Source organism: Podarcis gaigeae, assembly GCF_964106915.1.
Source record: "Podarcis gaigeae genome assembly, chromosome: 4".
NCBI lineage: Eukaryota > Metazoa > Chordata > Lepidosauria > Squamata > Lacertidae > Podarcis > Podarcis gaigeae.
Window position 1 is genome coordinate 104,223,343 of NC_139677.1, and position 12,948 is coordinate 104,236,290.

General features: G+C 46.9%; 2 protein-coding genes across 5 annotated transcripts in view; one reads left to right on the top strand and one right to left on the bottom strand.

Annotated features, from left to right (window-relative positions):
* The window catches only part of LOC310843682 (secreted frizzled-related protein 2-like), a 246,280-nt gene extending 236,574 nt beyond the window's left edge, over positions 1-9,706 (bottom strand). The window contains exon 1 of the mRNA XM_083737332.1: positions 9,650-9,706. The gene's annotated coding sequence lies outside the window, so the exon portion shown is untranslated. The remainder of the gene's footprint in view (positions 1-9,649) is intronic.
* On the top strand, positions 4,090-12,885 carry ART1 (ADP-ribosyltransferase 1). 4 transcript variants are annotated; one of them, XM_083737301.1, is made up of 6 exons: positions 4,090-4,192; positions 6,049-6,121; positions 6,800-7,535; positions 8,524-8,562; positions 8,663-9,633; positions 10,008-12,885. In XM_083737301.1, the coding sequence occupies exons 2-5, from the start codon at positions 6,059-6,061 to the stop codon at positions 8,761-8,763; spliced, it is 939 nt and encodes a 312-aa protein (XP_083593427.1). In that variant the 5' UTR covers positions 4,090-4,192; positions 6,049-6,058; the 3' UTR covers positions 8,764-9,633; positions 10,008-12,885. The 4 variants fall into 4 exon arrangements, with proteins under 4 accessions (XP_083593427.1, XP_083593426.1, XP_083593425.1 ...); XM_083737300.1 differs by having other exon boundaries at positions 4,113-4,262; positions 6,044-6,121; XM_083737299.1 differs by having other exon boundaries at positions 4,114-5,527; positions 6,044-6,121.
* The last annotated feature ends 63 nt before the right edge of the window (positions 12,886-12,948 follow it).

Sequence of the window (12,948 nt, forward strand, 5' to 3'; positions counted from 1 at the left end):
ATGGGACCCATTGTGTAAATAATGTATATAAAGCCAGAGGTTTTTTGGGGGAAATTCGTTCACTGTTTACAAGCTGCAGCAAAGAGCATGAAATCACTACATGACTCGGGAGTATATTTCATCCCCACTTTCTCTTTGGTTTGATCCTGTCGTGCCTCAGTTGATTTCCCAGGCTCTGAGAGGTTTTCTCATTGCCTTGCGAATATTCGACCTTGCCTGCTGAATCGGATCTTATCAGATGCACAAAAGATGCAAAGAGAGATTTTGCTTAACTGAGCTTCAGTTCAGTGGGTAAGATCAGATTTTTGCAAGGCAACATCAAGAAAAGCCTTTGGACCTGGGGGAATTAATTGGGGAGCAAGACCATTAAAATAGGGGTGAAGAGAAAGTGTGGGTGAGCCCTTTGGGTGGCGAGCCAACTATTACCAGAATTTGTTGAAGCCAAGTTCCAGCGTGTCAAATTCCTGCCCAGTGGCTTCACACTTGAGTCTCCCTTCAAAATTCTTCCTGGGTCCAAAAATATATCATGTGCCCGATAATAAATGCTGGAAATGTAAAGAAACTGAAGGTACATTCTTTCACCTTTGGTGGGCGTGCCCAAAGATTAAGGCTTTCTGGGAGATGATCTATAATGAAATGAAAAAGGTATTTAAATATACCTTCCTGAAGAAACCAGAGGCCTTTCTCCTGGGCATGGTTGGCCAATTGGTGCCAAAGAAGGATAGAACTTTCTTTATGTATGCAACAACAGCAGCAAGAATACTCATCGCAAAGTATTGGAAGACACAAGATCTACCCACCCGGGAAGAATGGCAGATGAAGTTGATGGACTACATGGAATTGGCGGAAATGACTGGCAGAATCCGAGACCAGGGAGAAGAGTCGGTGGAAGAAGATTGGAAGAAATTTAAAGACTATCTACAGAAACACTGCAAAATTAAGGAATGTTAGAAGGATGCTGGAATGAAGTTATGTGGTTTTAGCAGTAATGTTGCAAGGGGTATGTAAAAATGGATTGTTAACAGGCGAGAATGTAAAGTTACAATATATTAAGATAATAATAATAATAATAATAATAAGAAGAAGAAGAAGAAGAAGAAGAAGAAGAAGAAGAAGAAGAAGAGGAGTTTGGATTTAATATCCCGCCTTTCACTCCCCTTCAGGAGTCTCAAAGCGGCTAACATTCTCCTTTCCCTTCCTCCCCCACAACAAACACTCTGTGAGGTGAGTGGGGCTGAGAGACTTCAGAGAAGTGTGACTGGCCCAAGGTCGCCCAGCAGCTGCATGTGGAGGAGCGGAGACGCGAACCCGGTTCACCAGATTACGAGTCCACCGCTCTTAACCACTACACCACACTGGCTCTCTTTTATTAAGATAAATGCAAAAATGGAAAGGATTTGCCGAAATAACTAATTGAACTAGAATACAAAAAAGGGAGGTGTGAGGAGGTCAGGGAAACAAGTAAATGAAAGACAAGACATGGAAAGACCGATTTGTTTTTAATTGTTTTTATTTTTCTGTATTTTGTATTTTTTTTCCCTTTCTTTTTTCATTTCTGTAACTTTTTTGAAACTTTAATAAATATTATTTAAAAAAACAAAAACAAAAAATTCTTCCTGGGTCAGGGCAGCTTTATTGTCCTGGAACAGCCTCCCTTAAGCTGGCTGGGGCTGGTGGAAGTCGTAGTCCTAAATATCTGGAGGGTACCAGCTTGGCTAAGGTTGTGTATTATGGGCTGCAAGATCCCCCCAGGAGATGGTTCTTCGTTAAAACAATTTTTGTTAAAGATTTCCTTGGTTTACAAAAATACGTGCATTGTCTCTTTTATTCAGGCTGTGTTTTCTACAGATCAGCTGCATTTGTTGTGGGACATTAGCATTAAGTCTGGGGAAGCAAATAAGGGGTGGCGAGAGGGGGTTGGCGTGGTGAAACCTATATTCTTTTAGCTGGTTAACGTGTGGGGTTTTGTGTCAGCATCACTTCCCAGGAGATTCTGAGGCTTACCTGGTGCCCTCTGTCTTGTGACAGCTCATCACATCACCTGCTTTTAATTTATTTATCTGGAAATTTGCAATCCGCTCTTTCATTAAAAAAAAAAAAAAGAGGTGGCTAAGCAGACAAAATACAACAAAACGTACCGGTAATTTAAAACACTGGTAAATTCTGATTGGTTTAAAGAAAAATTCATACGGTGAAGGCCTGTACAGTTTTCAGAAGGCGTCTGAAGAAAGACAAGGATGCTTCTTGCTGAAGGTCTATTGGCAGGGAGTTCCACAGGACACAGCCTGCCATGTTAAAGTTTTTTTTTTAATATATTTATTAGCAGTTTTTTAATTTAGTTACAGTTCCAATAAACAATACAATATAACATATATTTTAACATAGTCTTCTTAATTTCTTTGGACTCCCTCACATCTCCCGCTCCTGCGTTCCTAGCCAAGAAAATTTTTCCAGCAAAATTATCCCCTTATTTCGATTCTTATTATCTAATTTTCCAATATTATATCTCTAATTTTTGATATCCTTTATTCAGATCTTAAAGAATTAAATATAACTTTAAAATTTTCCAAAAATTTGTCTTTTCTTAAATTTAACTTATCTTCATATATCACTTCCTCCATCTCAATGGTGCCCAATTGTTTATATTCTAGCATCCTTCTTAACATTCATATAGTTTACAATATTTTTGTAGATAAATCTTAAATTTCTTCCAGTCTTCTTCCAACGTCTCTTCCAACGTCTCTTCTGCCATGTTAAAGGTTTGGTCCCTAGTGGAGGCCAAGTGAACCTCAGGGGCTGCATGGGGAACCACCAGAAGGCCCCCGTCAGAGGATCTCAGTGATCTGCTGAGCTCTCGTTTGCCTGTCAGCCTATAGCTCTTGTGTACTTAGGGGGCTGGCAGCCCAGGACCTCCAGAAACACTGCCCAGGTTTGTGCCCCAGAGGGGTCATTTGGGTGCTGTTAACGCAGCAAAAATGAGTTATAAGCGCAACCTGATTGGCCTCCGGTATGAGTGCTGCGGGTTGCCTTTGTTGGTGGGAGAGATCATCCTGTCTCACTGGTCAGTTACCCTTAAGCTGGGCAGCTCCCAGTTAACCCACAACAGTGACCAAAGGAGGAATGACCTCTGGGGGGAGTGCAGAGAGGAGAAACCCCCTGCCGCATCTGCAGCAGCACAACCGGACCCCTCTCTCTGCCCTAGCTGCAACAAAACATCTCTCTCTCCCGTATCGGTTTCTACAGCCACAGCAGGCGCTGCAACTCTTCAGCAATTTGACTTCACCTACAAGGCGCACTCCTCCATTGTCTCCCGAGACAGACGGATGCCAACCAACTGGTTGATCCAGGACTTTCTCTCAACATGTTGACCCAGAAGGAGCCCCTGCCCTGTAGTGGGTGGCACCGTGGTCTGAACCACTGAGCCTCTTGAGCTTGCTGATCGGAAGGTTGGTGGTTCGAATCCCCGTTGCTCTGTCCCAGCTCCTGCGAACCTAGCAGTTTGAAAGCACATCAAAGTGCAAGTAGATAAATAGGTACCACTCCGGCGGGAAATGGTGTTTCCGTGCGCTCTGGCTTCTGCCACAGTGTCCTGTTGCACCAGTAGCGGTTTAGTCCTGCTGGCCACATGACCCGGAAAGCTGTCTGTGGACAAATGCGGGCTCCCTCGGCCTGAAAGTGAGATGAGCACCACAACCCCATAGTCACCTTTCACTGGACTTAACCATCCAGCGGTCCTTTATCTTTACCTTTTACCCTGCCCTGTATTCGAGAGGGATGCCTGACTATATTATTTACCCTTGGTATTCAGCTCTGTTTTACTCAGGGTAGACCCCCCAAAATTAATGAAGTTCAGGTCCATTCATTTGCTCTGAGTAAAACGCTGTTGATTCTGCCAGGGATCCTTGAGCTGAGATTCCTGTGTTGCCAGGGGCTGGACTAGATCACTCTCAGTGTCCCCCTGCCCATGCCACAGTCCTATGAATACCACCCAATGCATTCAACGCGAGCAAAATTGTTGGAGGGCTCTTGAATATTAATAGCTCAAGGGTGAGCAGCGCTGGCGGGGATTTCCAGTGGGTTCTATAAAAAGCCCCTTTGCCACCTGTCGCGTCCAGAGAACGGCGTCCCACAGCTGAGAGGAGCCACCCGGGCATGAGAAGCGGCTGCAGAGCGGGAACAAGGCCACAGATAAGTCTGACCATTTTATTTTCTGATGGTGAGAGAGAGAGAAGTCAAGGGATTGCTGCTTCTTTGAACCCAGTGTAAGAACAATTTCTTGCTCTTTGAACTCGAACTTCCGGCCTTGCAGTGGGTTGGGCTAGATGCCCTCGGGGTTCCTTCCAGCTCTACAATTCTATGATTCATCCCTGCCCTGAACTCCTTAAAACTGGGTGGATGACGCTGCAGGTTATTTCAGATGAGCTGTTTACTGAGCCTTCATCCTGATACTTCTGCCCAGTGCTCACATGGAAGTTAGATTATATCCAGATTTATTGATTTCTTACAGAGCATTTGTTCTGATTTCTTGGCAAGGCAGTTATAACAACCATGAGCATTCGCTCTGCATTCATCTTGGGTTGCTTGCAGAATGTCTACCTGCCTTCCAGCGTGCCATTTGTTGATCTCAGTACATTTACCCCATTGCTTTCCAAATTGCAAAAAAGAAGAAGTGGATTTGTTGTTTTTCTGGTATGCACTTGAATCCCTCCTGCAGGATACTGAGCCCAGAGGCACCTCTGTCAGGAGCTGCAATTCTCTGCTTCTGAATTGTTTCCCTGCACACTTCTATTTGCATATGCTGTGGGTTAAACCACTGAGCCTAGGACTTGCCGATCAGAAGGTCGGCGGTTCAAATCCCCGTGACGGGGTGAGCTCCTGTTGCTCGGTCCCTGCTCCTGCCAACCTAGCAGTTCGAAAGCACTTCAAAGGGCAAGTAGATAAATAGGTACCGCTCCGGCGGGAAGGTAAACGGCATTTCCAGGTGCTGCTCTTATTCGCCAGAAGTGGCTTAGTCATGCTGACCACATGACCTGGAAGCTGTACACTGGCTCCCTCGGCCAATAAAGTGAGATGAGTGCTGCAACCCCAGAGTCGGCCACGACTGGACCTAATGGTCAGGGGTCCCTTTACCTTTATTACAGAATAGAAATTCTAACCAATGACCCTGTTCTTTGGGGGCATCGTGGGGGCAAAATCTTATGTTGGGAGCACATTGAGCAGCCTAGAATCACAGAGCTGCAGAGTTGGAAGGGATATCGAGGGTCATCTAGTCCAGCCCCCTGCAAGGCAGGAATCGCAACTCAAGGATCCCTGACAGGTGGCAATCCTTAAAAAACACTTTTTTGGAGTCTGCTCCCAAAATGAACAGCACTTGGGATTCAACCACACTTCTGTACTTTCTTAGGCACGGATCTGAGAGGTTTCACTTTTGATCTGCCACTTTCACTGGGAAAATCTGCTGTTTACCACGGAATCGGAACAAATGTCAAACTGCAGAAAGCCCAGCTGACCTTTGTTATGACAGTCGGTTTTCCTGGGGAAAGCAGCAAGGCAAAAGGAGAACCTCTGAGACCCAGGTCTAGGAAGTATGCTTTGAGCAGAAATGTGGATGAGATCTCAGAAAGGTATTCCTAGTGCTCAGTCAGACTCTCCTTTCTTTGCCATTTGAATCCAGTAGCTCAGTTCCTACCCTCTGGAGCATCAGAAACCAAGTTTGCTCCATGAAACAATCTGCCTGTTGCTTTTCCTCTCCTCCCTTGGCAATTGTGCTATATAAAGGACTGAAAATATTGGCTGCAATACCTTGACAGCCAAAGTTAACGAAACATACTTTTAGGCTTGTAATTTGGGGTGTCCCCCCCAACTTTGTGGTTTGGGAGGAAGACAAAGTTTGTTTTTGTTTTGATGCAAATCAAAAGCTTGAACCTTACCTTGAATTCACCAGATCTGTGAACCCCCAGGTCTGTTTTCAAAGGGTCAAGACACGGCTGTGAGATATCCAGGCTGGAGAGAAAAACTTGCTTCTTTTGTTTTGTTTTCAAAGGAGAGGGCAGTGAAGATGACCTCTTTCTCTGTGATCCTGCTGCTTCACCTGGTGGGAATATTCCCAGGAGACCTTCAGGTATGAAGAGGGTGCAAGCAGTGGGAATTAAAAATCAAGATACACACACACTTCCACCCATCAGCCTCCTCAAGCCATCTCCTCGCGTATTCCTTACTGTGGTTATAAGTATTGCACCTATGGAAGCAATAGAATGAATAAAAACCGACTCTTCTTGGAAGTAAAATATGATCCAGACCAAAAATATGGCTTCAAAGCTTTACTCACAGAGCTTTACTCTTCAAAGCAGACTTAAAACAATAGTGATACATCCAAATAGTTGCATAAAATCATGTGCTTTTCAAGCCCAGGTTCAGCTCCTTAGAAATGTAAAATTACTCCAAACAGAACTGGAATCAAAACTCTTTCACTCCACACAGACGCCATTCCAGCCTGAGGCTGTTCCCTCCTAGAAAGAATCATCACTAGTACAACCTTTTGTTTTGGTGGTTTGAGAACAAAGACCACTCCCTCAAAATGGAGATTTGCAACTGAATATCTTACTCGTGTGGTCTAAAGTTAAACATCACGTGAGAGAGTAGCAGGGAGACATTCTCAGCTGATTATCAACCTGTTAGGTACCAGAGATATCTTACTTAGCGTCAGTGGAATTTTCCATGTTCCCTTTAGCAATACACATACAGAGCTATTTTCCATTTTGATGTACAATTAAGCAATTAACATTCCTTTCTGCTCCAGGTCCTCTGTTTCCCCATCCAAAGGAGAGACCTCTTCCCCATCAAAGTGTCCCCACTCGACATGGCCTTGACCTCTTACGATGACCAGTACAAGGGATGTGCGGAGCAGATGGAGGCTGAGCTGGCCGAGCTGAACCGCACGGAGTTCGCCCAAAACAGAGTCTACGCCGAGGCCTGGGAAGAGGCCTCCTCCCAGTGGGAGGGGAGGAAAACCCCTTTGCCCGCAGGGCTCAAGCCCGAGTACGTTATCGCCATCATGGCTTACACCACCCAAGGGCGCCTCCACAGGGATTTCAACGCAGCCGTGAGGGAAGCCGGGCGCACGAGAGACTCTTACCTCAACAACTTCAACTTCAAGACCCTTCACTTCCTCCTGACCAGGGCCCTCCACGCCTTGGGGACCACCTCTCACCCCAGGTGCCAAAAGGTGTACCGCGGGGTGCGAAATGTCCGCTTCATCTCCGAGCGCCTCAAGGCAGTCCGCTTTGGTCACTTCACGTCCTCGTCGCTGAAGAACGAGAGCGCCCTGCAGTTCGGCACGGACACCTTCTTCACCATCGAGACCTGCTATGGGGTCAACATCAAGAACTTCTCCTTCTTCCCCGGCGAGGAAGAGGTCCTCATCCCCCCCTTTGAGAAGTTCAAGGTGGCCAACTTCACCAAAGCCAAGGAGACGACTTACATCCAGCTCCTCTCCCTCGAAGACTCCAGCGTCCACAACTGTGTCTTTGTGAAAGGTAACATTCCTGTTGCTGGGGAGCAACAGAGTTAAAAAAATAATAACCCCCTATATAGCACCCATAGATGTGCAAGGTCGCCACATTCTCCTTTCTATGTAATCCAAACAGCGCAGGTGGCTCAAGACAGCCAGCCAAGCTGCATCTGGAACAAAAGAAAAATGGAAACCTCCAGGTCATTCAGCAAGCCAATCAAAAGGGAGTGGGGATTTTGGATTGCAGATATCACAACCCTTGAGTGCCTGGATGTGTACAAACCTATTCAGATGATCCAGTCAAAATTTAGGAGAAGACCACAGCTGAACTCTACAACGTGCCAACCCTGATGAAATCGCAGCTATCCTTAGCCACCCCAGCCTTGGTAACCCCTCCCTTAGAGAGGCACTAAACATGTTATTATCTGCAATGTAGAGATCCCCCTGGCTCTGTGGGGTGGGGAAGAGGGACATATTCTGTGTCCCAGTCTAAATTTCTTGAGCTGCTCAGTAATGGCACCCATGATGTTTGTAATGTCAGTGTTTCCAGAAAGCAGGTAACTGTCCTTGTTTGAGGAACACTAGACCAGTGATTCCCAAATATTACCTAGCTGGGCTCTTAGAGGGAAGGAGGTGGCTGGGGGATGTGCTGGAGGTGTAAATGAACTATCAGACTTTGACAAGCTGGTGCTCCTGGATCAAGCCTGTGCATTTTGTTGACTTAAACTAAACCATGCTAAATGGATTTTGCAAAACTGTGAAATTAATTGTTGCTGTTTTGAATTTTATTGGTGGGTTGTGCAAACCTCTGTTCTGAATAACGAAGGTGGACTCTCCTTCCTTGGAGGTTGTTAAGCAGAGGTCGGATGCCCCTCTGTCAGGGGATCTTTAGTCGAGATTCCTGCATTGCAGGGGGACTGGACTAGATGACCCTGAGGAGTCCCCTTCAACTCTACAATGCTACGATTCTATGAATGACTTGCTTATAACTATCTTTGCTTTGCTCTTTGCAGAGAAAAAGTGCAAGCCCCCAAGGTGCCGGACCAGTTCAGGTGAGGGAGCAGCTGATAATTCTCTCCCCACACCCCACCCCAGACACTCATGCTATTAAAAGTATGCTAAAGTCCCCTCCTTTTTTTCTTATATTGACAGGTGCAAGTCAGAGCCATCTCTCTGCCAGTGTCCAAATGTCCTTCTTTCTCTGGGGTTCCCTCCTCCTTGCTGGCACCCTGGGACCTCCAGACCTCCTCTGATCTCCAGGATCAAACCTCTGCTTCTCCTCCACCCTTCACATAGTCCGCTCCTGGGGAAGCAAAACAGGAGCAAATCGAGTGCGGCTGAGAGAGAACGTTAGTCTTTGCTTGAGTTAAGAGCCAAGAGGGGCAGTGGCTGCAAATAAGCCGCTTTCTAAACCCAGAGTGTGTTGCTGACAAGAGCTCCATGGCATCTCACCCCATTATCCCTTTGCTGTTGCAGTAGCAATTTACGTAAATGGCGTTAACAGACCCTCCAATAACCCCTATTTGCCAGGAACAGTCTTGGAATTACAGCAGACGTCCCGGTTTATGATTTGATCCCGGAATGTCCCACTTTCCCTTTGTTGTTGTTGTTGTTTAGGCATTTAGTCATGTCCGACTCTTCGTGACCCCCTGGACTAGAGCACACCAGGCACTCCTGTCTTCCACTGCCTCCCGCAGTTTGGTCAAACTCATGCTGGTAGCTTCGAGAACACTGTCCCACCATCTCGTCTCCTGTTGTCCCCTTCTTCTTGTGCCCTCCATCTTTCCCAACATCAGGGTCTTTTCCAGGGAGTCTTCTCTTCTCATGAGGTGGCCAAAGTCTTGGAGCCTCAGCTTCAGGATCTGTCCTTCCGGTGAGCACTCAGGGCTGATTTCCTTCAGAATGGATCGGTTTGATCTTCTTGCAGTCCATGGGACTCTCAAGAGTCTCCTCCAGCACCAGAATTCAAAAGCATCCATTCTTCAGCGATCAGCCTTCTTTATGGTCCAGCTCTCCCTTCCATACATCACTACTGGGAAAACCAGAGCTTTAACTATATGGACCTTTGTTGGCAAAGTGATGCCTCTGCTTTTAAAGATGCTGTCTAGCACTTTCCCTTAAAGGTAAAGGTAAAGGTACCCCTGCCCGTACGGGCCAGTCTTGACAGACTCTGGGGTTGTGCGCCCATCTCACTCAAGAGGCCAGGGGCCAGCGCTGTCCGGAGACACTTCCGGGTCACGTGGCCAGCGTGACATCGCTGCTCTGGCGAGCCAGAGCCGCACACGGAAACACCGTTTACCTTCCCGCTGGTAAGCGGTCCCTATTTATCTACTTGCACCCGGAGGTGCTTTCGAACTGCTAGGTTGGCAGGCGCTGGGACCGAGCAGCGGGAGCGCACCCCGCCGCAGGGATTCGAACCGCCGACCTTTCGATCGGCAAGTCCTAGGCGCTGAGGCTTTAACTCACAGCGCCACCTGCGTCCCGCACTTTCCCTTAGGATGTCCCTATTCTCATCGGCGAAATGTTGGAGGGTATGGAGTCATGTGACCCCCGAACCAAGGAGATAAGTAACTAGACAACCTTTGGAAGACATCTGAAGGTAGCCCTGTCTAGGGAAGATTTTTAATGCTTGATGTTTTATTGTGTTTTTTATATGTGTTAGGAGCCGGGGTATAAATGTTATTGTTATTATTATTATGGAACAGGGCACCCCTCTTTTCATTGGAGAAATGTTGGAGGGTCTGCGTTAGGCTGCTAACCGGGGGAACCTGTACTCTGTGCTGTGTTCATTGGACTCCAGCTCCCATTGGGCCATGCTTGGTGGGGCTGATGGGAGTTGGAGTCCAACAAGATCTGGAGCTCACCAGGTTAGCCAAGAAGGGCTGGACTAGAGGACCTCTGGGGGACCCTTCCAACTCTACGATTCTATGATTCGAAGAGCCTGGCTACTAGAGCAGAGCAAAGGAGGCCCACCTAGGCCACCTCCATTGGTCCCACCAAGCAGATGAATCTCCTGGGAAGGCCCCTGGCAGGACTAGAGGCCAATTCCCCACTTAACTCCTGTGTTTCGTGACTCTGCATTTGGACAAAATCAGTCTCCAGAGAATTGGCTAGTGGGGTGCCAAGCAAGACAGCCCCATGCGGGGTGTCTGATCTCAGCAACCCCAGCTGTAACCAGCAGGGCATCTATCTCAGTGTTCAGAAGGAATCCTCCTTTCCCAGGAATGGCCATAGCTGGCCCAGCCCTGCAGCCTCAAGTCAGAAGGTTATGGACTCTCCTTCTTTGGAGGCTTTTAAGCAGAAGTTGGACGGCCACCTGCCAGGGAGCCCCCTCCCCTTTAATGCTTTTCATTGATTTCCAACACAACAAAAATTATACATTCCAAATAAAACACAAAAGAAACAACAATTTTCCAAATAAACCAATACATACCAATATATATACAAATCCTTAAAGAGACATAGGTTGTTTAAGTCTTTTTCCTGATTCACAAATTCTTACTTCCTCCATATGACTCTCAACCTCTGCTCTGAGGGTTCCTCCCAGCCTTTTATTATCACTGCTTTCGTTTTGTCTCATGTATTCTTCGTCTAACTTGCAGCTTGCAGAGCTTGGTCAAAATATGTCCAGGTTTTCACTTGTGGACAATGTTTAATTAAATATCGTTTATAAATCCCTCAGGAACTGTACTGCCAGGGAGCCTTTAGCTGTGATTCCTGCCTTGTGGGGGGGGGATGGATTAGATGACCCTCGGGTCCCCCTTCCCAACTCTACAATTCCAGGGAAAGGCACTTTTCATCACAGCTGCCTCCCTAAAACAACCCCTAGCTCACTATGATCCCCAAGGCATGGTCCCCTCTAGAACAGGTGGGGCCTCCAGTGGTGAACCTACATTTCTGGGGTCCTGAATCTTGAACTCTTATGGGGACCCCTTTGCCATATGATGTCTGGGTAACCACTATTATCTTCTTCCGAGGGCTTGTTCCATCGCAGGCCACTATATCTTTACAGCATCTGTGCCACAGACTCTCAAACTTTGGGATTGTTGAAATATACACAACAGAAAATCAATCCACTTGAGTCCTGCGACTCCCTATATTTTTCGCTCCATAAGACACACTTTTTTCTATCTAAAAAGTAAGGGGAAATGTCTTTGCGTCCTATGGAGCGTGTGCGTGGTCCCTGGAGCCGAATTGCCCAGGGGCAAAAAGCAGATGATGCTTTTTCTTTTTCTTTTTTTGAAAGAGGGAAGTGGATTGTTGAAACAAAGCCGTTGATCATTTGCTGATCGGGGAGAGAGATAAAGGACGCTAGAGATAAAGGAGGCTGCCTGGGACAGGGGACGGGGGATGGGGGGTTTTAAATACAGCAAACTTGCAGGGGGGGGCAGGAAGACTAAAGCAATGAGGAGAAAAATTAGAAGAAAAGGAGGAGCAAAAAACTGCTCCAGCTAAGGAAAAGAGACTAAGGCAAACAAGAGGGAAGGGAGTGTTGAAAGGAAACAGCTGATCGGTGGAATTGGAAGAGAGATAAGGTATGCTAGCGGAGGCTGCCTGGGGGGGAGATAAAAGCCCATTGATCCTCAGGATTTTTACATTGGGTCACCCCAAATTCACCATCAGATCACATAGCATGTCCATGGCTACAGCCCGCACCAAAAAAATCACACACTCACTGTTGCATGGGACCGCAATGGAGCAAAAACATGGTTACAAAGCACGGATCCACATGGATCCTCAGGATTTTTGCATTGGGTCACCCCAAATTCACCATCAGATCACATATCTCTGGCCACAGCATGAGCCACAAAAATCATACATCCACTGTTTCGTTCAGAATCCACCACCCCCTTGTTTTCCTCCTCTAAAAACTAGGTGCGTCTTAGGGTCAGGTTAATCTTATGGAGTGAAAAATACGGGGTCTACAAGACCCAACAATTGTGCCCTAAAGTCACTGCTGGGGTCCCTCCAGGGTTAGGAGCCCTGAAGCTGAACTTTCATTGGTTTCAGACGAGATCTGCTCCTGGGAGCTTCACGACAGCTGAGCTTCTCACCACGAACATCTCCTTCTTGAATGGATTAAGTTTTCTCCATCCTCATCCAGCTTGCATGTTTGGACACTGGAGGTCAGGGAATTTGTCTACCGGGGTCCAGTGTTTCCTCTGCCTCTGACACTTCAGGGTCCCCCCCCCCAACTCCTGCTTCTTGAATCCTTTTTCAAATGGAAGACACCAGGAATTGAACTTTGAACCTTCTGCCTACAAAGCGGGTGTTCTGCTTGCGAGATCTGGTCCTTTCAGTTTTCAGAGTGTGTCCCCCCCCTCCCTTCACAGACGAGTGTTGTATACATTTTATGAAATAAAAATAAAAATTGAGCTGAGTGTTATTGGCATGATTACGGTGGGGCTGGTTTCAGTGTACATGATACTCGTGGGCCC

Excerpts from the sequence above, each read along its gene's own strand:
- ART1 (XM_083737302.1), top strand. Across the intron at positions 6,122-6,799 it reads TATTCCCAGGAGACCTTCAG|GTCCTCTGTTTCCCCATCCA; the intron begins GTATGAAGAGGG and ends TTTCTGCTCCAG. Across the intron at positions 7,536-8,523 it reads CAACTGTGTCTTTGTGAAAG|AGAAAAAGTGCAAGCCCCCA; the intron begins GTAACATTCCTG and ends TGCTCTTTGCAG.